Consider the following 20,791-nt stretch of genomic DNA (forward strand, 5'->3'; position numbering starts at 1 on the left):
CACACACACACACATACACACACACACACACACACACACACAGCGACGTGTGCTTTTACCTGTTTTACTGTATTACAGCAGGATTTAATGTCACTGTACAAGTGAGTGACACACAGAGAGACTGAGAATCAAATAGGGAAGTAGTGGAAATAAAATACAAGACATACAAAAAACAGAGTGATACAGATATCACTCACCAATAAATGTTGGAATTTACTCAGTCAACCAGAATATTAATCAACATGGTAAATCTTTCACTTTTTGCCCAACAAGTGTGAGAACAATCTGCTGAATCCTGCACATCACCTATAAATTATATGTATGCATACAAGGGGACATTCAAGACCAACAGTGTCACTGGATCTGCGTGTGGTCACTGGACCTGCACTCGGCCTGTATGGCCTCTAGAAAGACAAGCTTCCTGAGTCCTGCCCATATTACAGAAGGAGGAACGGAGCAGTGCAGCCTGCTGCAACGAAGTTTTACAGAGGATTCATATATAAAAAGGAACTGTTGAGATCTGCTGATTCAGCACAAGTGGTTTGCCTTGAAGAAAAACAGCAGATGACTCATTTACAGTGTTTTAGTGAGGAACACGGTCTCCTAAGAAATCAAGGTGAGCCCACGTAACTTTTACTAAACATGGGGAAAAAAGATGTAGTAGGTACAAATGGAAAAATAGTGAATGCTAAAATGTAGAAGCACAAGAAGAGAAGAGTCATAAAGTCAGCAAAATGAAAGTATCAGTTACAAATCAAGTTAGCTTACATTAACCACAACAACATGCTGGTCATAACCCATAGACTGTATAAATACTGGACCAGGTCTGAAACGTGAAGCCAATGAGGAATGAATTCCTAATGGCCAGCAGGGGGCAACTCCACTGGCTGCAAAAAGAAGTCTGATTGTATGAAAGCTTATGAGAAAATGACCCCACTTCTCATTTGATTTATTACCTCAGTGAACAGTTTCCTGGTGAGTTTATGGTCTAGTTTCAAGTCTTCTTCCATACAGCCTCAGTTTGTAAATTATGGTCCTATTTAGAGTGAAACAGACATAAGAAGGGTATGGTTTAGGGCGGGGCTACCTTGTGATTGACAAGAAGACGCTACCACAGTGTGTCCTCAGGTTCTATTGCTGCTTTCCATTTGTCTCGTGAACTCGGAATCCGAGTTGGAAAGTGTAAATCTTGCAGCTATCTCGCGAGATTTCACCGAGACACACCCCCTTTTGGTCGGAATTTCAGCCGTCCAGCTCGGGGTGCCTCAGGGTACCCCGAGCTGGACGGGGGGTCACGTACGACTCGCAAAACAAAGATGGCAGCGCCCATATTAAGATGTATTTTCTTTGTATTTGTACTATGTTGGTCGTTTTAATGTTGATTTTAAATGCTCCTACACACTTGTTTACATTGCTGCTTTAGTCCGGTCACCAATTTATGCATTGCACAGTGTTGCTGTGCGTGCAATACAAGTAAAGTTTTGTTTTCGAGCTGGTTTGCTAAATAGGCTAATGTAGCTAACAATAACACTAGCCCGCCACTGCCCCTGGTGGCTCGAGACAAACACCACAGCACTTGTTGAAATTGAAATAGGCGAAAATGGCAAAATATTATTGAAATGTAAGACTTGCAATAACAGAATTACTTGAAATGTTCGTGTTTCTGTAGAAAAACATATTATTATTTCACATTGAGCTTGTTTAGATGAGCCACAAACAATAACAACACAGCTGCTGCACTTCTTTCCGACTTGTAATGCCCAAAGACAAACTGGAACGCTATAAGTGGTACAAGCCAGGCAATGACGTTACGTTCTCGCGGCAGAACAACTCGGGTTCCGAGTTCACGAGACAAATGGAAAGCAGCATAACCCCAAGGCTCCGCCCTCTCATCCAAATATGGTCACTTGTGGCTCCAAAAGACCAAGATGGCTTCAAATGTGTTGTCCACAAACCAATGAATGAAGTCACAGTGGGTTTACACTTGGACATCCCCGACATGTAGCAACAAAGACTGCTGAGTGTATTGAATTGACAAATAGTGCCTTTAATTGACTGTGAATTCAACTTCTCATCATGTTACATAGGGCAGCTTTAAACTGATTTGATAAACTTGGAATCATCCAGAGACTCAACTTTGTTATAAACCCATCACCATATACAGTTTGGATGACAATGTGTTATTTCTGGGGCCAATGATGCTACATTTGATACTTAAACTGTACAAACAAGACAACTTAAGTTGAGAAAGACAACATAAGGTGGCAAGACGAAACAAAACAAGTGCAAAAATAAGACAAAAACTGAGTAGTCATTGGAAAAAGGCTGAATTATTAAAACAAGAAAAAAAAACTGGCACATCCGATGAAAGAAAGTTTTGGGTAAAAGTTTGGAGACACTTTCTCTGTGTCATGAAGCCTCGATAAAACACCAATTAGCAGCCAAGACATAAAGGCCAGCACTTTTGAAATAAGCCTCTGGGAGTGAACTTCCAATGGTCTTCTGTTCCCAGTGATCAACGGCTTTGGGAGGAGTCACACCGGTGGGAAAGCCCTTCCTCACGGGAGTCGCCCCGCTTCTTCCTCATTCACCGCGCTGCTCTGCGCCTTGTAGCGGCGGCGGCTCTGGAGGTTCACACGCCGCGGAGTGAAGCGCTCAGCCAGGGCCTGGTGTCCCGTGTTTGCCTCGCCTCGCCTCGCCTCGTCTTCGCCGGTCGGCTCTGGAGGGTGCACACCGGGGTTTTTTTTTGTTTTTTGGGTGGAGCGCTTGTGGATCTGAGGAATGTGACACACCGACGGGAAGGAGACGCTCATCGGCGGTTTCACGGTACAGAGATAAGACAAGGAAACGAGCTATGGGCCAACTTTGCAAGTGCAAACTGGGACAAAAGGGCAATGTGTACAGAGGGTCTTTTGTACTGTGTCTTATCCGCTTTTATTGTCTTTTTCACACTATGTACTATTCTGCTCTTTTCTGCCCCATGCGCTGCTCTAATTGTATAAAGATCTATTCTGTTATATATTTCTATTCTAATAGTACCTTCTTGGTTTGATATCTGCTTCTGTATCCTAGTTCTGTCTCTTCTATTACACCATTAATGTGAGTGGAATAAAAGTGAAATGCTGGTTACTTTCCTCATCAGGTCAAGTCATCCAGGTAGCTGCTGTGCATTGCAAAACCTGAACAGTATTGTTATTATAGTCTGAGAACACAAAGAGGGCTCCGCGTTGGCTGGCACTGACAAACCGTGGAGGCAACCAATAAAAGGGGAAAATAGCTACTTTTTTTCAAACTATGTAGGCCTATTGTAGGGAACAGCTGGTAATAAATAATGCTTGAAGTAGCAGGGACACTTCTGCATGTCTCATGCCTGAAGGCTGCACAGTGCTATGTGTAGTATGCATTGCAGGTTGTGTCAGACCAGCTTGAGATGCTTATTATTTAGAGATAAATGGTGAGATAATGTGGGGCCTTTGCCTTCTAATGATACAGCCATGTCTGTTGAGCAAGGATGTCTCCTGCCACATGTCCTACAGACTTATAGATCTATAGGCTCTGATAGTGTCTTTATTGCAGACACAAATCAATGTGTTTTTTTAAACCTTTGACTCAAACAAGCTGTGTATTGATTTAAACTTCACCTTTACAGGCTTTGGCCTCGATTCATTCAACGTGACTCACTGGATAGGAATAGTCCCAACATGTGGTTATAATTTAAGGGGAAAAAGTCTGTAGTGCCAGCGTTTCTGTGGTGTCTGTGCTTGTGTGCTTCTCATTACAGACTTCATCTTGTCACACTCGCCATATGCCGAGGCTGCGTCCCATTCATAGCTCTGTTTTCATTGTATGCGTTACAAGGGGTTATTGTCTATTTGTATAGAGGTTGTAAGTCATGTATGAGCATCATTGAGCTTCTGAAGGGAGAGAGGGGAGGCAAAGTCGAAACATTTTTAAGCTTTTATTGTTGGGTTTTCCACTCAAGTTAACCACAGACATTAGGGCAGTTGGAACAGATGACGGGAACCTCAGAGGACCTGTTTTTCGAGCAGCGTTCCTGCGTGAAACACATTTAGAAAGAGGGAGGCTCTGCGTCGCATTGTGTTCTCACATACAGTGTATGTGTACCTGACCTTGAGCTGTGGCATTCAAAAGTTGTGCTGAGGGGTGATGATGTACAGAGAGACAAGTGGTGCTCTGTGTTTGCTGTATATCTATATCGTGTGTGTGTGTGTGTTAATCTGATGAAAAATGGCACTGAAAGGTTGTGACAGGAGCATCAGGACATTACTGGCTCGTCCCTCCAAACCTGTTTTCAGGAATTGTTTCCTCTCCCCATTCACACCGAATTATCACACAAAATGAATCGAGCGGAGAGGTATGTCGGATCAATCATAGTGTTTGTTTAGTGAGGTGTGTTCAGATGCATGCATGTATGTGTGTGTGTGAGAGAGAGTGAGAGACAGCAAGAAAACAGACAGTGAGAGTGGAAATATTTTTTTGGAGTTTGTGCTTGATAGTTTGTCTCTCCTCAGGCTTTTATATACATGTTGAGACAGATAAGCATTTTTTCCCTCCCTCAGCTCTTCACTTATTCTGTCTCTCCCTCTTCTCACGTCCATACAGGAATGCTGAGAATGAGCCATTTACACGCTTAGTGAGCAAATATTGGGCACATCTTAATATTGGGTTTATCAGCCTGGAGAAGCGGCAGTCGGTTGCTGCCTGCCTGCCTGCCTACTGGTGGTGGTTTAGTGTTTCAAACTGGCTTTGTGAATGGTGCATTTAAGACAGGCTTGTCCTTGTGGGGGCAACAGAAAGCTTTATAAATAAAGGGAGGAACAGAGAGCGAAAGATCTCTATTATCTCGTGTCACTATCTACAGTTTGATGCTTACTGCAGTTGCTATAACAACAAACAAAGCAGCAGTATTTGTTTGAGTCAGTCAATCAGACAGGTTAGCTGGGGTAAGTCTGTCATGCTTCTTATATTGTATTATTCTTGTGTTGCTTCATTCTGCAGTGACCCAGAGGTTAGGAGGGTGAATAAGAAACCCCTGGGCTTTGTTTAGTGCTTCTGTGCTCTTGAGTCACCCACTTAGCTCATATCCACCTCAGGGTTTTTTGGAGTAAACAGTTCATCAGGAAAATCAGTCAATAATGAAAATAACTGTTAGTTGCCTTCTTTTATTTTTGCATCTGAAAAACAACAACAGCAGTACTAACAGTTTCATAACTTGAACTTGCAGTGTTATTTCTGGCTGTTGTGTTGCCACACATGTCAGATGGCTTTTCTGAGGTTGAAACATTATGACACAAGCTCATGCACATCTCTCAGTTTATGGTTGTTATCGCAAGTCCTCAGGTATGTACGACACGTTACTGCTGCCTCTGCACAATTCACTTTCATACACATCAAGCCCCAGGCTGCTAGATTTCTTTAAAATAAAGAACAAGAAGGAAAAAAATGGTTCTTCAATTTTAGAAACTTGGCAGGAGTAAAGTTATTCCATGTGCGCCTAACGTGCCTCGCTGCCCACCATGGAACTTTTAAATGGGAACAGTCCACCGCAAAGGCCAAAATTTCTATGGCTAGAAAGGACTAAGGAAACAGGATGTCAGCCATTTTGCCAGCTGATGAATCACCACAGTGTAGCGTGTTGCAAGTTATCTGCAGGCTAGGTCAGGCCGGGCTCCCCGGTGACTCACCAGGCCTCTGAGTAAACCGGCTTCTCCCAATGCTTGCAGGGTTAGAACCAGGGCCCTTTTTGCTATCGCCACCAATCTCTAAGTGTGCCTGGAAGTTTACAGAAAACACACGTCACACTCTTTCTAAAGCAGGTACAACCTTACAAAATACCTCTTTACCCTCTCACTCAGACCCCACGTCAACCGCACACACCCAGACTGCCAATCAACCATAGTTCCTAAGGCTGTACATTTCCATGGTGATGTATCCACACAGTCAAAAACACTTCCTGTTTAGACCACAAGCAGCAATGTGCAGGACTCGTGTTTGTTCCTGAGATTTATCAACCAGCTTACTTTCGATGCTTGAACTTTTTAGTGGTTGTTAACCTTCATCTCCACCATCTGATGACCCATCTGGTATGCAGCTGTCAGGACCACATTAAATATCAATGAGCGGGTGTCCTGTTTGGCTCAGTGCATAACACATAACTGTGTTGTGGGTTGGATTCCAGCCTGGGAACTATGTCACATCTTCATCCTTGTTCTCTCCTCCTTCATCTAATGCCAAACAGTTTCCTACAAGAGGCAGTGATGATCATCTACGTTATCTTTTTAAAACCACTAAATAATTAACAGATGCCAAATAATGATGGCCCAATGTACCACTAAACAAAGTGGACATAACCCAACTATTGTTATTAGAGCTGAGCTGAAATTAGTAGGTTATTAACTGAAAATTAAACAGCTACTTTTTTGATAATCACCTCATTTTCAAGCAAAAATGCCAGTGTGCCTTGTTTAAGCTGCCTTTCCTTTTCTTATGTGATAGTAAACGGGATATATTTAAGTTTTAAAGTGTTGGTCGGACAAGACAAGGTTAGTGTGATGTTTCTGACATTTGATATATTCAGAAAATAATCTGCAGATGAATCAATAATGAAAATAATTGTGAGTTACAGCCCTAATTATTATTATGTCCTTGTGTCCGGTTTAGTTGCCTTTGCCTTCCATCTATCTTGTTTTTCTATCTTGGTGGCTTATTGTCTCTTTTGGACTTACAGTGAGAGAATTAGTTCAGTATCTAATGAATCAATTCATTCTTATATGAATTATGTGAACTTGAATCCTAAACTTCTTCACCCTCTTTACAAAATTGTTACATAACAATGTTCCTTTCACTGCCTTAAAAAAAAAGTTTAAGTCTGTTCAAGTCATGGCATAGCTAAAAGCTTACTCATCATGCTCAATTTGTGTGTTATGAACTTATGACTGACACAGATTTTTCAGGATGAGGTCTGAGTAGCAACTTGAAGGATGACGCACCAGCATGAATATTTACTGAGCAAAGATAAGAGGGAACCTGTCTATACACCTCTTCATGCCTTCCCCACCTCTCTTACTCCTCCATTTTTTACTTGACTTTCTTCTTTCTCACATTGTATTTTCCGTATCCTGTTGTTTTTTCTTTGTTCTTACCTTTATGTACAGTTTTCTCTGAAGCCAGATTGAATTTCAGTTAATCATTGGTGCTATTGCAACCTGGATTTCTCGTTGCTGAATGCTACTCTAATGTTACATGAAATGGGCAATTAAGCAGTGTGATGATGGCATAAATAAGAACTAAGACAACTTTAAATTACAGTCCAACAATAAAAATGGAGTCTCAGTGAACTACAGAGGCTGTAAAATGTGATGAAATGCAGCAGACTCTGCCCTGTACAATGAAAAATTACAATTGCCAGTAGAAAAAAAACACCTATTTTGTATTTGTATAATGTTAATGTCAATAATACAAATAAATCCTCCCTTATAAACTTAGAAACCTCGTTGGGAAGGAAGATGGAGATCTGTCAGAACTGTTAACGTTTATAAGCATGTCGTATTGTGTGCCGGTAGAGGTGTGCTAATATGAAAGGTGTTCTTGTTCAGCTTACTACACAGGCCTTGACTCAGCAACAATAGATGCTTTGTGCAAGTATAAGTATAAGTAATCTGTCTGCTTGTGTATCCTGACACATAATGTTCTTCGTCTCGCCACCCTGAGGAATATTTAGTTGAATTATGAGTATTGTGTATCACAGATGGAGGAGTGGTGTGTTATCTAGTTGCAACTACAAAAGCAGTGTGACTGAACACATGAAAATATTTACTTCTTTTGTGTACCTGTATGCTCTGTGATTCTTAATGTTATTTATCCAAAACACAAAAACAGGCTGTAAAATAAAAATAATAATACGGTTATATTAGAAATGTGCATTACACTTTAAATTGATCACTTCTCCGTGCACTGAACGTTTCTTTCTGATTTCTCTGCACAGGTTCAAATTCTTCCTTCCTTCCCTCTCCTTATCCCTGACCCCTGACCTTTGGTGCCACACCTCTCTCCAACCATGGCACACCGATCTCAAAGTTCATCAATTGGTGATAACCCCCTTGACCCGAACTACCTGCCCCCACATTATCGTGAGGAGTATCGTATAGCTATTGATGCTCTGATAGAAAATGACATACAGGTAACACTGCAGTCTTCTACTTTCTACTATTTAATGTATTTAAAAGACCCTCCAAACAGATCTGTACATTGGTTTTATGATGTAATGAATTTGTATTTGTCTACTGTCACACCAGGGCTACTTGGAATTCCTCCAGACCGCAGATGTGGTCAGTTTCCTGGCACAGTCAGAAATTGAATTCATCAAGTCCACAATCCAGACTCCCAACCAGACCTCCAGCGTCCCAGAGCTGACATACCACGAGGGAGGTCAGGAGGTCGATGGCTCCTCCGACACCTATTGGCCTGTGCAGTCAGACCTGGCTGCCCCGGGGTTGGACCTGGGCTGGCCGCTACCACAGCACAGCTTCGTTGGGCCCACGGAGGTCACCACTCTGGTCAACCCCTCCGACCCAGATATGCCAAGCATCAAGGAGCAAGCCAGGAGACTCATCAAGAATGCATGCCAAGTAAGTAAAAGGGGGGGGGGGATAGAAAACCTGAAGAGGAGTTACATGTGCAGTTTGCTTTCAGCAGGTATTTCTGAGAAAGAATTGCTCTAAAAGATGAGATCAAAGCATTCCACATTCATAAACTGAACTCTATTCAGTGTGAACTATTACAAATATGCTACATATGTTCTATGCACATACAGTACTTTGGATTGATGGATGGTATCCTCTTTCTCTGTCTTATCAGTATGTACTGTACCAACATTATCTCAAAACAACAAGATGAGATAAAGGGCTGCCAGTGACTGTGTGTGGGTTGAGTTAGCGTATTGTTACTTCAGACTTTTTATCTGCCACTGCCAACTTTGCCACCACTCCCTTGCAGATGAATGTCTTACTTATTGGCCTTTGGCTAAATTAAAAACACAATTATCACAAAGTGTAGATGCCAACTGTCACAAGCAGTCAAACCTGTTGGTGTGGTGGACCCTGTCTGTCTCTGTGTGTTCAAAGAGTACAAGGGTGTCTCTTTTTAACTCAGAATGTATAAGGGACTCAGGAGAGTCATAAAGTATAAAGTAAATGTTTCAACATGCACTTAGATGATAGACAGGTTCTATATCATGTTTGTTATGTAAATTTAACTTACGTTTATATTGCTGATAAACTGAGTGTGCTTGAATCTACATTTTGTCTATTTGGTTGAGAGTGTCCATTGTGGTGTTAAATATTTTAATTCAATGTTACATTTTTTATACTATCTATAGTAAATAAATTAGGCTTAACATCCAACTTAATTTTCACACTCTTAGGAGAATCTATTAGTAATTCCTTAAAATGTACCACAAATGTTATGTACAGTCTTTTTTGACAGCCTAATGCACAATGAACAGCTTCCATTGTTCCTTCAAATTGTGTAAATGTTCAGGTGTTGTAATTTTAAATCACCTACTCATTTAACCAACAGCAACAGGGCTAATTTATATCCTATTATACTGACCAAACCTTGACTGGTTTTCTTGTGTTTGCTCATCCTCTCCAGGTTATTGCTGTGGTGATGGACAGGTTCACAGATGTTGACATTTTTGCTGACCTCTTGGATGCAGCAGCACGCCACGTCCCTGTTTACATTCTGCTGGATGAAGTGGAAGTCCATCACTTTGTCTCTATGGTCATCAACTGCAAAGTCAACTTGGACCTAATTCCTGTGAGTTTGCCTTTTCATTAAGTTTTCCTCAAAAGACTAGAATGATAGTTGGCTAACCTGTGGTAATTATTGTGTTATTTAAGTCATTGTATCATTTCCACCAAGGCTTGCATGTCCATAACATAATTTGTTATGAAAATTTGTTTTACAGATGATGCGTGTCAGGACTGTGGCAGGGATAACCTATTATTCCCGGACAGGGAAATCATTTAAGGGGCAGGTGAAAGATCGTTTCCTACTGGCTGACTGTAGGGCTGTACTCAGTGGCAACTACAGGTGAGTCTTTAAATTCCTTTTATTTTGAGTTAATTAAATTAATTCCAATCATTCTTTAAATGTACTCTAATCACCTCCACTGTTCTTTCTTATTTTCTTATAGTTTCATGTGGTCCTATGAGAAGATCCACCGCTGTATCGCCCACCTCTTCCTTGGGGAGCTGGTTGCCACCTTTGATGAAGAGTTTCGCATTCTCTTTGCTCAGTCCGAACCTCTAGTCATTGACCCATCTGATGGAGCACTTGCTGTCTCTGACACCAGCAGCACCAGCTGTTACTTTAGCAGCCAATTCGGTTTGAAAAGGACCCAGTCTATGCGTAACCCCATAGGTTACCGTAGGCAGCCTGAGATTCCCCCTGCCTTCCCCTACGGAGACTCTGATCGTAACCTTGCACTTCCTTTCCGGAGGAATGACCCATTTCGTCACACCGTTGAACCTGGGGCAGGGATTACAATTGGGAAGTATTCCCAGCAACAGTTTCGTCTTCAGCAGTCGTTCATGGAGCAGGGAAGGTCAATAGTTTCCAGGCAGATGGAGATGAGTGCCAATGCCTTCAAGAGGCACAGCTATGCAGAAGGGACCCAGGAAAACTACACATCTTCGAGGCAGTACATGAAGCACAGAGTCATGAATAATCTGGATGAGACAGACTTCCACAGGTAGTTTACCCCTTTAATACCTGAACTGAAGTATTCAGAATCATCACATGTATCACCACCTTGTACGAGAACATGTCATTACACGTGGCATTACACAATTTTGTAGTCAAACTAAAAATAACCACTGTGTTTTCTTTACAGGGAGCAGACCCAAAGTAGCCATTACTACAGCGAAGGGCCTGGGCCAGGTTCTGGCCACGGACACTATGACAGAATTCGAGGTCGTCCTCCACACCTCTCCATTGACCAGTATTCAGACTCAAGCTATCGCTCAGATCAGGATCTTCCAGCTGGAAACTATGGCCGAGACTACTTTTCATCTGAGGACTTGAGAGCACCTGAGGGACACCAGGGACCTCCATTAGCTGGGAGGTATGGAGGAGGTTCCTCCAATAAGAGGCCAAGCATAGGTCAGGCATATGCCTGTCAAAGCTCACCCACTCAGCCTCACCCACCAGAGAAGAGACACCTTCCCAAACAATCTGATCAAGAACATGATCAAGATGCAGATGCTAGGCAAGGCATGCGTAGTTGGAGAATCCACTCCTATCTGAGTACTTACGAGGACAGTGGGGAAGAAGGTCTGCCCCAACCTATGGGACCTGATGCATTTGAAGATCCTCCACCATCTCAGCAGCCAACTGCCCCTGAAAGTTCAGCTCCCCGCTTAGGAATAAAGGAGCCTCCGAATGTTCCCCCTAAACCCAGACCAGATATCCTGAGACCACGCTTTGGAAAGCCCGCCATACCTGAAAGCAACAATCGAGACTCTGCCCCAACAAAAGCCAAGGACCTGCTTCCGTCAGCTAGTGACTTCAAGCCATTTGCATGGGAGAAAACAGAGAGAGAGGCAGCGAAGGAAAGGGAGAGAGAGACAGAGAGGGGTGCTACAAGGGAGGTGGGTGGGGATTTGGAGGTGAAAAAGGCTCCAGATCTTTTCCTGTCCAAACACGAATCATTCCACTCACGCATTAACCCACTCCTTCAACGTAGCTCTCGACTGCGTTCCTCGCTTATTTTCTCATCATCCAAGGCAGAGGTGCACAGTAGCGGCCTGGGCCTAAAACCAGCCACAGAGGAAGATGAGCAGTTAGACTCAGTACGCACTTCCTCCATTGTGGCGCAGATCCTGGAGAAGAGGAGGTCATTGTCTCGTGAGCCTTTTGAGTGGAGAAGGAAGACTGAGGGAAAAGATAAGGAGAAACAAATGGAGCAAGAGAGAGAAGTAAAAGAGGAGAAAGAGCGACAAGAGGAAAAGGAGATTCGATTGGAAGATGAGATTAAAGCAAAAGAGGAGCCTCAGAAAACTATTGAAGAGGTAAAGACAAAATCAAGTGTTGAGAAGTCTGAAGACACAACATCATCATCTCTGAACATGAATGACCCTGCCAGTCGATTGCAGTATTTCAAGGATCTGGCTGCCAAGAGAAAAGCCTCAAGAATGGCGACAGAGTCATCACTAAAAGCCCCAGAGCCTGCTGAAAAAAAGCCAGACCTTTCTGATAAACCTCCCCTTGACCCTGTGACAACTCCAAAGATCCCAACTGTCTCTGTTACTCCAGCAGAAAGTGAACCAAAGAAGCCAGACATCTCTGCAAAACTGGCAGAGCTCGCTCGCAGACCTTCAGTTAGTTCCTCAAAACCACCTATAAGCGCCACCAAGCCTTCTGCGAGCTACGTGAAGCCTTCAGAGACATCGCAACCTCATAAAGAGGAGAACGCGTCAGAGGGTCAAAAGAAAGATATATTTAAGTCTCTAAAGCCCCTTCCTTCGCCTAAGATCTTCAGAAAGGAGCCATTGAAGCTCAAAGGCTTGAATCCTCGCCGCATCTCCTGCGGTGAGGACGTTCTGACCACCGACGCTACAGACGCAGAGAAGAGTGAAATGAAAAAGAGCCGTTCACATAGTGCTTCAACTATGCCACGTGATGACTTTAAAGAAGGACTGCAAAAGGTTATGGGATCTAATACGTCCATCAACACACTTGGTGAGGGAAAGAGTGAGGGTAAGACTCTCGACTTCTTAAAGAAGCAGACTCAGAGGCTAAAGGGATTCCTCGGGCCCAAGGACAAAGAGAAGAAATCTTCAGGAGACGATAAGGGCATGAGCACGGTCATAGAGGTCACTGGAGATTCAAGCAAAAAGCAAAGTTCATCAGCTAAAGATACAGGATCTACCACTACTGATCAAACTACAGCCAATCACAAGACATCAACCAGCACATCCGGCCCATCTCGATACCAGGCCCCGGGCAGCTCTGTCCTGTTCAGTAGCAACCTACGAGATGACACCAAAGTCATTCTGGAGCAGATCTCGGCCAACAGCCAGAAGAACCGGCAGGAACGAGAAGAAACGGGAGGGGACAGAGATAGTGATGCCGGGGAGAAGGGGCTGGAGAGGCAGAACTCCATAAAAATAAATCGATTTCTGCGACCGCAGGGCAACATCCAGGAGCGGGAGGGATTGCTGAAGAGGATAGAGAGTATGAGGAAGGAGAAGAAGGTCTACAGCCGCTTTGAGGTAGTCTATCACTGCAAGGATGATGTTTGCAGCATGGATGGGAAAGAGATATGAACGATAGAAAAAGTAGTGTTAGGTGTAAACAAGTAGTAAAGATGTATTAAGGGAATTGTATTAAGGGAATGAGGGGTTTAGCTCAAATCGCGCTACAAAAAGCCAGCTGTTTAAAATATAAACACTAAATCCTACATTGTTTGAGTTGATCAGATGGAGCAGTATAAACAACGAGAGTGGTATACAATACATTTAAGAGTAATGTAAAACTTTCTGAGCCATAAAGATGTTCAAATATTTTTAATTTGTGTTGTAATGTTAATGTAAAATTTGATTTTCAAAGATCCTGTTAAGTCAGTTTGAAAATGAAAATAAGTATTATACATAAAATGTACATAAACAATTGTCTTTAGGCAAGTTTTTAATTACATATTTTTATACATGGTCTCCATAGTTACAGTTACAATTGAAAGTCATTTCTATTCCCAAACAATGATTTGATGTTTGACAGTCTGCTGCTTTTAAGCTGTGAAAATAAATTTTAGTGGTCAAGCTAATGTTTATTGCTTTATATACAAGTTATTTTAAATACAACTGAATTTGGATTTACCTTTGCTGGTTTACTGGTTAAATTAAAGTGTATTAACTGTCCCCCAAACCTTCAAAATATTGATAGTAGTAAGGAGGGAAAGGTTAGATGAAACTGAGTTCATACTTTGTTCATTCACCGTTATCCCTGTTGTTCTGTTAACAGATGGGGAACAACCTGGGATAACGGAAAATCGAGGAGCGACCTTTTATATGGAAACTCTTTATGCAAGACGATCAAAAAGACCCATTGCCCGTATGTGCCAACAACACTATCAAAGTACCTCTGCTGCTCCACATGGCAGCCTTTCCTGGATTTTCACACGAAGTAGTAAAACTTGAAAAAGACAATATATAAAATGCTGAAAACAAACTACAGTCATTGGGTTTGGAATGTACCCGTTTGCCAAGACTTGGTACTACTTTTACCTTATATGGTGACTGAGAGAAAGAAGAGCGACTCTGCTTGCGTACTGGTTTCAGGGACTAATGTTTCACCAAACAGAAAAAGGTAGGGCAACTTACCTATAAATGAGCTTGTATGAACGTGACTGAGGGAGATCGAGAGGATAAGAGAAAGACAGTACATTTTGCACCTGAGGGAGATGGGTGGTCTGTTTAGCTGGGATTAGTTTTAAACTGAATGGGAGGAAGTGTCCTTGTGGATTCTTGGGTGCCAATGGCCCACCAAGGGCATAACCAAACACTAGGACTATTATTAACCCACATCCAAACAAATGAGAACATGAAGATGAGGAATAGAATGAGATGAAGAACTGATGAAGGGTGAAATTTGGGGGGTTACAGGAAGAGTGAGACAAAATCTGAATAAAGAAAGTGAGAAAATGTGTTTTTCTAGTGTTGAGGAAGCAGCAGTAGAGTTGTGATAGAAAGTAGAGCCTGTAGTGAACTTTAGCCTCTCAAGAGAGCGTTATGTACCTTTCTATTAAGGTGTGGACCCACTTCACTGCTGGAGAGTTTTTAAAAGAAATGTGTACTAGTTTTTCTTATGTAATGTAAATAAAAATGTACAGTATTTGCAGTTGCCCTGAATCTGTAAAATAATAAATAAATTAGTCATCAGCTCTAAGGGAAAGAAAGAGATAAAGGATGGATATGTTGTTGCAGTATTGGAGCAGGGCCATGCCTCCTTTCATAAGTCACTTAACTTCTGAGACCTACGCCCTACGTAGAACTCCTTTGTTGGTCTGTTAGCACTATTTAACCAAAGATGTGGGTGTATGGTACAGTTCACAGGCTACTTGACAGCTCGGCAGGGCATCAAACCGTTTAGTGTGTTTTTTGTGCGGCACATCAAGAGATTGATCAAAAGAGGATATATTACTATATTGACACTTCAGGGGTTACACGGTTTTCTTTATGGGATATTTTGTACATATTTATATAAAAGGTCCTGGGTGATGTTTTAAGTAACAAATTAGATTGTGATCACCCTCACTGTACTATCAAAGTGCCTTGTGTTTATTTTTAATTAATATGTAAGTATGTGGTCTCGGCTGTAAAAACTAATTGGCATTAATTAGGGGGAATTAGTTGCACAGGGTCAATGTGTTCTTTAAAAAAAAAAAAAAAAACTGAGACAGTATTACATTGTATTTGAAATACTGCAAAAGTCTTTTATTAAATCTCTTTGAAGCTGAAGTTGAATATGGCTGTGTGGACTTATATACAGTACGTTTGTAAAGGGCAGTAAATGTTGTACTGTTTTCATTCATAGTCACACAACAATATCAAGACACTTAAATAAGCAACATGTATATTATATAAACAGACTATATTAAATAACATACAGGATGCTGCTGAAAAATACATTTCACCAGTCACAGAATGTAATGTTTCAGATTTCATGAATACATTTGGCTTCAATTCCAACAACAAACTGGATTATAGAACAAGTAATATAAAAGTACATTCAGAAAAAATAGACTTTAACAGAGAGAGTAAACAATGAAATGTTCATTTCACTTTGAGGTCAACTGAACATTTAGGTTTTTCTTGCCGTACTGGTTTGGTTACTGGTTGCAACCCTCGAAAGCTGACATTTGGGAGGTTTAAGGTTTTCACCTGACAAGACAAATTACCTGTGAGTTTTTAAAACTACCTACAAAAATGTCTCCTCCTGAGTGTCTGCGGCTGTCGCTGGCTGCTTCCGTTTCCTCACCTCCTCTAGCTCCTCACTAAGGCGGTGCAGCTGAGCCAACTTCATTTGTTCTACAGCAATCAGAGAACCAGATCAAAGGGGTCGGAAGTAAAAAACAAACAAACACTACATTCATGCACAAACAAAAAAATGTTTTACTGCACCCATGCTTGTGGAAGAATGTGCAGAACTTATGAGAGGGAGCTTACCGGCTGATAACAGCTGAGTGTTTGTATTCTCAGCAGCCTCTATTTCATCTGGGAGTCTTTCTGGAGTCTAAGTAACAATAAGAAGGACAACAGTCATTAACAATATCAACAAGACACATTCTATTCTATTAATACACTAATGAAAACATACATATATACATATTATATTTCTGCCAGTAAATCCTCCTAAATGTTCAACACTGGACCTTCAAGGTTTGTTTTATATTAAACAGACAAACTTACAAAGACAGAGTGCAGATTCTTATGCTGATCTATCAGTTGGTTAAGTTGGTTTTCAAACTTCATCCTGCACAAACAAGACTGACTTTAGTAAATTTACAACATTTACAAGGTTGTTCGGTAAGTTTATTTAAACATTTAATTGCATGTTTAATTGGTACCGTTGCTTCCGGTGTTTAAGCTTGAATTCTTGGATTTCACATTTGTGCTGTTCCAGTAGTTCGTCACTTTTCTTGTTCTGCTTTAACTGCCTGCAACTCACATGTAGTTCATCAGTGCAGGATATAATCTAACACTTCCTGTGGTACTATTAACTTACAGTGTGCAAGGTAGACTTAGCACAAGGTCATCAAATTGTTAATGTATAGTCTATGATCTTTACTTGACACATTTGATGCCTTGTTGAGTGATCATACCACAAACAGACTTCTGTAGCATACCTTTAACATTACAACACTTGATGCCAAATACAGTAAACAATGAGCCTTTAAGAACAAGTCTATTACAACGTAAACCTGCTGTGTGTAATATAATTATCACATAATCCTGTGACAGTACACAAACATATGTAACAACCATGTATTACTTAAGGATGTGGTGTATAGTATAATCAATCACACATTATTTAAATTAAGTCTATTCGGGACACAGGCATGAAAATGTGCTTGCAAGTTAAATACCTGCATATACAGGGATTAGATTAAATAAGGTAAAGATTAAACAGTGAAAGTAAACAATACAAACATATAAAAGCATAAAACTAAAGAAGTCAAGGTATCAAACTCGTAACTGAATAAAAATGTATCATTAAAATAGTAAATTATTTTAAAATTATATTCATTCATTAAGAATTATGAATATTTTTAAAAAAGTGTTATTATACAGCACAAAATTTGACACAGAAAACATCATAACAGAATAAAATCTAAAAAAAATCTAAGAATACAAGTTTGATACCAGACAATTTGTAAAGAAAGTATCCAGGATTCAACAATAATAAGTTGCTGCCATCTAGTGGTACACATCACAAACACACAATTGAAGTCTCACAATATGTAATTTACTTCAGACTGCAAAACACTGAAACAAACTCGTCATAGCTGAAAACATTCAATAATATCAGTTATCACCTGTCAGAGTCATGCTCAGACTCCTCACACTGGAACTGCAGCTTCATGCACAACTCTGGAGAAAGACATTACAGTACTTACGGTAATCGGCTTATTCATAATTATTGTGTTTATTTAATAGATGATACATTTGTTTCCAGACACAGTAAAACCAACAACAAATCGACATACTTATATAATAATAAACTGTTTGTTAGAGTAATGGGTGTGTACCTTCTTTTTCTTTATGGATTCCTTCGAGTCGGTAAGCTTCAGTTTGTACTGTAAAAACAACAATATACAATACATGTTATGATAAATAACATGTAACATAACTGGTTGCTTAATGGAAACAAAATACTTTCTACCGGTATATACATATAGTTTACTACATAAAAGCAGCAGGTACATACAAGTACAATAAGCATATTGTATAAAATAAAATTATTAATGGTGATTTTGTTTCTTACGAGTGGACAGCTCTTTCTGCAATGAATCGCTGACTGATTTGATCTCCTTTATTTCTTCTTCCAGGATGCTTTTACCTTAAATTAAATAGAGCAAGAACAGAAACATGACAACTGTTGTTCATTACTGCATCGTGATTGTTAAAAATATACTTGTAATACTCACTTAAATGTCTGGGAAACATTTCAGACAGTTGCAGAACAACCAGATGATCTTAGTATGCTTTCATTAATGCATAATGATCACATATATATTGATTTTCACATAGTGGTCAGAATGGGTCTTGTAGGGTGTTGCAGTTCCCTACAAGATGGAGATATTAATCATATCTCATGAGTCTCCATTCATCATGTTCTGATACTCCTTGGTGGGAGTAACAGGTAAGGATGTACCTCACTGAAGATACTGACTGTTCGGTGTGAGACCTGATATGAACGCTGCATACAACCGTCTCACTCACGGTTTTATGTTCCCGCGGTAGTTTTCATCTTTTACGGGTCTCATGTTGTTAAGTGGATGTTTGGTTAAACTAGTATAATTACTTATGAATCTATAACGTTGTTTTAGTTCTATAGGCTATTTTGTCTGTTAAATCTAAAAGGAAATGCGGGTTCATTTGCATATTGTCGACACAACTCATTCTCATTGGTGCACATTCACAGATCTTTCTGTCGACCTCAGACCTCCGTGTTGAATTGTTTACACATAGTAAGAGCAGGTTACCTCTTTAATGGACGCTAAAGGTGGTTCACGTGGTAATGTTTAACTGATTTACTGAGTAATTAAAGAAAAAGGCAGCGAGACTTTCCAGCGGAAGCGGAAGTGCAGCTTTACAAAGAGTAACTAAAATGTCAAGATAATACTTTACATCCAGCACTGGCTAAAACTAAAAGTTTAAATTCATACTGGCGCAGAAAGGCGAATGTGTCATACCATAATATGATTATAATGAGATCATTAATACTTATAAGATGAATATTCTCCTAATACGATACATTATCGGTCGAGTTGTCAAAGGATCACACCGCAGCACCACGCATGCGCGATTCAACACGAAGACGGAAACACGCTGCGATGACTTCTCCGGCTATACATGTACCATTTACTTGACCAAAATGCTTTAATTCAAGTAGATTTAAAATGTGACAATACAGTTACCCCTCAGGGACACTATGCTGATAGTAAAATGAAGGGAATAAAACACGCTTTAGGTAAATAAGGAACTTTATAACCATTGTAAAAGACAACAACTACTACTTTCTACTAACAAAACTTCTCGTATTAGTACGATAGATGTCGCTGTTGGGAGTGAGAAGGCCCATAACAACCATATCAACCAACCTTTCTTTCTTCTCTTTATAATACAATATAGACATTACAAATGATTAACTAGCCATTTCAAACATTACCTTGTTGCAGCCTCCTTAATTTGCTCATCACCTGTTCAACCTTGAGCTCTTGCATGTCTCCACCTGGTGGCAGGAGAATACATTAATGAGCCTGGTTTGGGGGTTTAAAAGATTAGTTTAATTTGTACTTTAAACAACTTTGACTTGTTCACCTCCTTTCAGTGCTGTAACATTAATCAGTTCCTCGATGTTGAATCCTGTTACGCAAATAAAAATATAAGACAAGTGAAAAGGTTTTGTCTTTTCTCATCATGTACCATTGATGACCAAGAGCAAGTGTTTCTGGCTGTTACATGGTTTAAAGTTAACTTACAAGCTTTGTACAGAAACAGTACAGCCATTGTCAGGTTTTGTCTCAGACTGAGATGATATATATATATATATATATATATATATATATATATATATATATAACATTAGTATATGACATTATCTACTCTAATGTAGCTAGCATAGCTTAGTTAGCTCACATTAACTAAAATCAATGACTTTTCTGGCGGACGGTAGAATAACACTTATGAGTTATTATCCAGTTATAAAGGAATATGGTGAACATTATCCCTCAGTCTTTCTCCTCTGCACTATTACAATCATGTTAAATAACCACCGTGTTAAACATCGTCAGCTAACTGATGGTGACAGAGTCAAATAACACATTTTACACAGTGACTGTAAACGTAAATATTTCTTATAGTTATTTTAAAATCTGTACAAATGAACCGCTACAGTGACTTTAATAGTTAATCTTAAAATTGACGCCATCTAACCTGCTGAATCGCTCATGTTTATCCAGACAGGAGAGTCTTTTCTGAAACTATCCCTCCACTGCGGACCTCCGACTGCCAACGGTCCGGACTGACGAGACCTTTTATATGCTGTCAGCGGACGAGAGCTGCGCACGAGCACGGAACGCGATGTTAGCCGCCAAAAGACATATCAAACGTGCGCGTGGACCAGTTACCGTTGGTTACAGGTAACGGTTATGGATGGAACGCCAACGGTTACATTGAACACTAACTGCTGCTCTACTAATCCAATCCAATCCAACTTTATTTGTTAAGCACTTTAAAAACAACTAAAGTTGACCAAAGTGCTGTACAGGAGAATAAATAGGACATCATAAATGTAAACAGTGATGGTGATGATGAAGACCACTATGAGGAATATAGACAGTGATGGCGACAACACTGGAAAGTGTTATAATAACTGAATAATAATAACTTGTTTGCAATTTATATTTTAAACATTCACGTGTATTATTTCTACTGAATGGAAATTACTGCTAATTTTTTTATCTTAATCTCTCAAAATTTGCTAT

At 40.3% G+C, this 20,791-nt stretch overlaps 2 protein-coding genes and 1 non-coding gene across 5 annotated transcripts; 1 reads left to right on the plus strand and 2 right to left on the minus strand.

Moving 5' to 3' along the window:
• Positions 1 to 2,588: 2,588 nt before the first annotated feature.
• Positions 2,589 to 15,539, plus strand: fam83hb (family with sequence similarity 83 member Hb). Its single transcript, XM_051389813.1, has 8 exons — positions 2,589 to 2,826; positions 8,006 to 8,200; positions 8,316 to 8,648; positions 9,673 to 9,837; positions 9,989 to 10,113; positions 10,217 to 10,774; positions 10,916 to 13,295; positions 14,044 to 15,539. Exons 2-8 carry the CDS (start codon positions 8,078 to 8,080, stop codon positions 14,062 to 14,064), a joined length of 3,705 nt encoding a protein of 1,234 aa, XP_051245773.1. The 5' UTR covers positions 2,589 to 2,826; positions 8,006 to 8,077; the 3' UTR covers positions 14,065 to 15,539.
• Positions 15,484 to 20,375, minus strand: si:ch211-199g17.9 (uncharacterized protein LOC108180085 homolog). 3 transcript variants are annotated; one of them, XM_051389814.1, is made up of 10 exons: positions 20,241 to 20,364; positions 19,626 to 19,670; positions 19,474 to 19,536; positions 18,067 to 18,141; positions 17,831 to 17,878; positions 17,618 to 17,672; positions 16,649 to 16,738; positions 16,491 to 16,554; positions 16,248 to 16,314; positions 15,484 to 16,109 (listed from the first exon to the last, which is right to left on the minus strand). In XM_051389814.1, the coding sequence occupies exons 1-10, from the start codon at positions 20,254 to 20,256 to the stop codon at positions 16,000 to 16,002; spliced, it is 633 nt and encodes a 210-aa protein (XP_051245774.1). In that variant the 5' UTR covers positions 20,257 to 20,364; the 3' UTR covers positions 15,484 to 15,999. The 3 variants fall into 3 exon arrangements, with proteins under 3 accessions (XP_051245774.1, XP_051245775.1, XP_051245776.1); XM_051389815.1 differs by lacking the exons at positions 19,474 to 19,536; positions 19,626 to 19,670; positions 20,241 to 20,364 and adding an exon at positions 18,230 to 18,979; XM_051389816.1 differs by lacking the exons at positions 16,491 to 16,554; positions 16,649 to 16,738 and having other exon boundaries at positions 15,484 to 16,314; positions 20,241 to 20,375.
• On the minus strand, positions 18,335 to 18,467 carry LOC127358528 (U8 small nucleolar RNA). The gene has a single exon (XR_007882461.1). It is a non-coding gene; the product is annotated as a U8 small nucleolar RNA (small nucleolar RNA).
• Positions 20,376 to 20,791: the final 416 nt, after the last annotated feature.

This window comes from Dicentrarchus labrax, unplaced genomic scaffold, assembly GCF_905237075.1.
Source record: "Dicentrarchus labrax unplaced genomic scaffold, dlabrax2021, whole genome shotgun sequence".
NCBI classification, from domain to species: domain Eukaryota; kingdom Metazoa; phylum Chordata; class Actinopteri; family Moronidae; genus Dicentrarchus; species Dicentrarchus labrax.

What these genes read in the sequence shown, in the direction of transcription:
- si:ch211-199g17.9 (XM_051389814.1), bottom strand. An exon ending in TGTTACAGCACTGAAAGGAG is followed by an intron (nt 19,537 to 19,625) that starts GTGAACAAGTCA and finishes TCCTGCCACCAG; the next exon opens with GTGGAGACATGCAAGAGCTC. An exon ending in CTTAAACACCGGAAGCAACG is followed by an intron (nt 16,555 to 16,648) that starts GTACCAATTAAA and finishes TTGTTTGTGCAG; the next exon opens with GATGAAGTTTGAAAACCAAC.
- fam83hb (XM_051389813.1), top strand. Translation starts at nt 8,078, where the DNA reads ATGGCACACCGATCTCAAAGTTCATCAATTGGTGATAACCCCCTTGAC. An exon ending in TGATAGAAAATGACATACAG is followed by an intron (nt 8,201 to 8,315) that starts GTAACACTGCAG and finishes CTGTCACACCAG; the next exon opens with GGCTACTTGGAATTCCTCCA. An exon ending in GATGAGACAGACTTCCACAG is followed by an intron (nt 10,775 to 10,915) that starts GTAGTTTACCCC and finishes TTTTCTTTACAG; the next exon opens with GGAGCAGACCCAAAGTAGCC.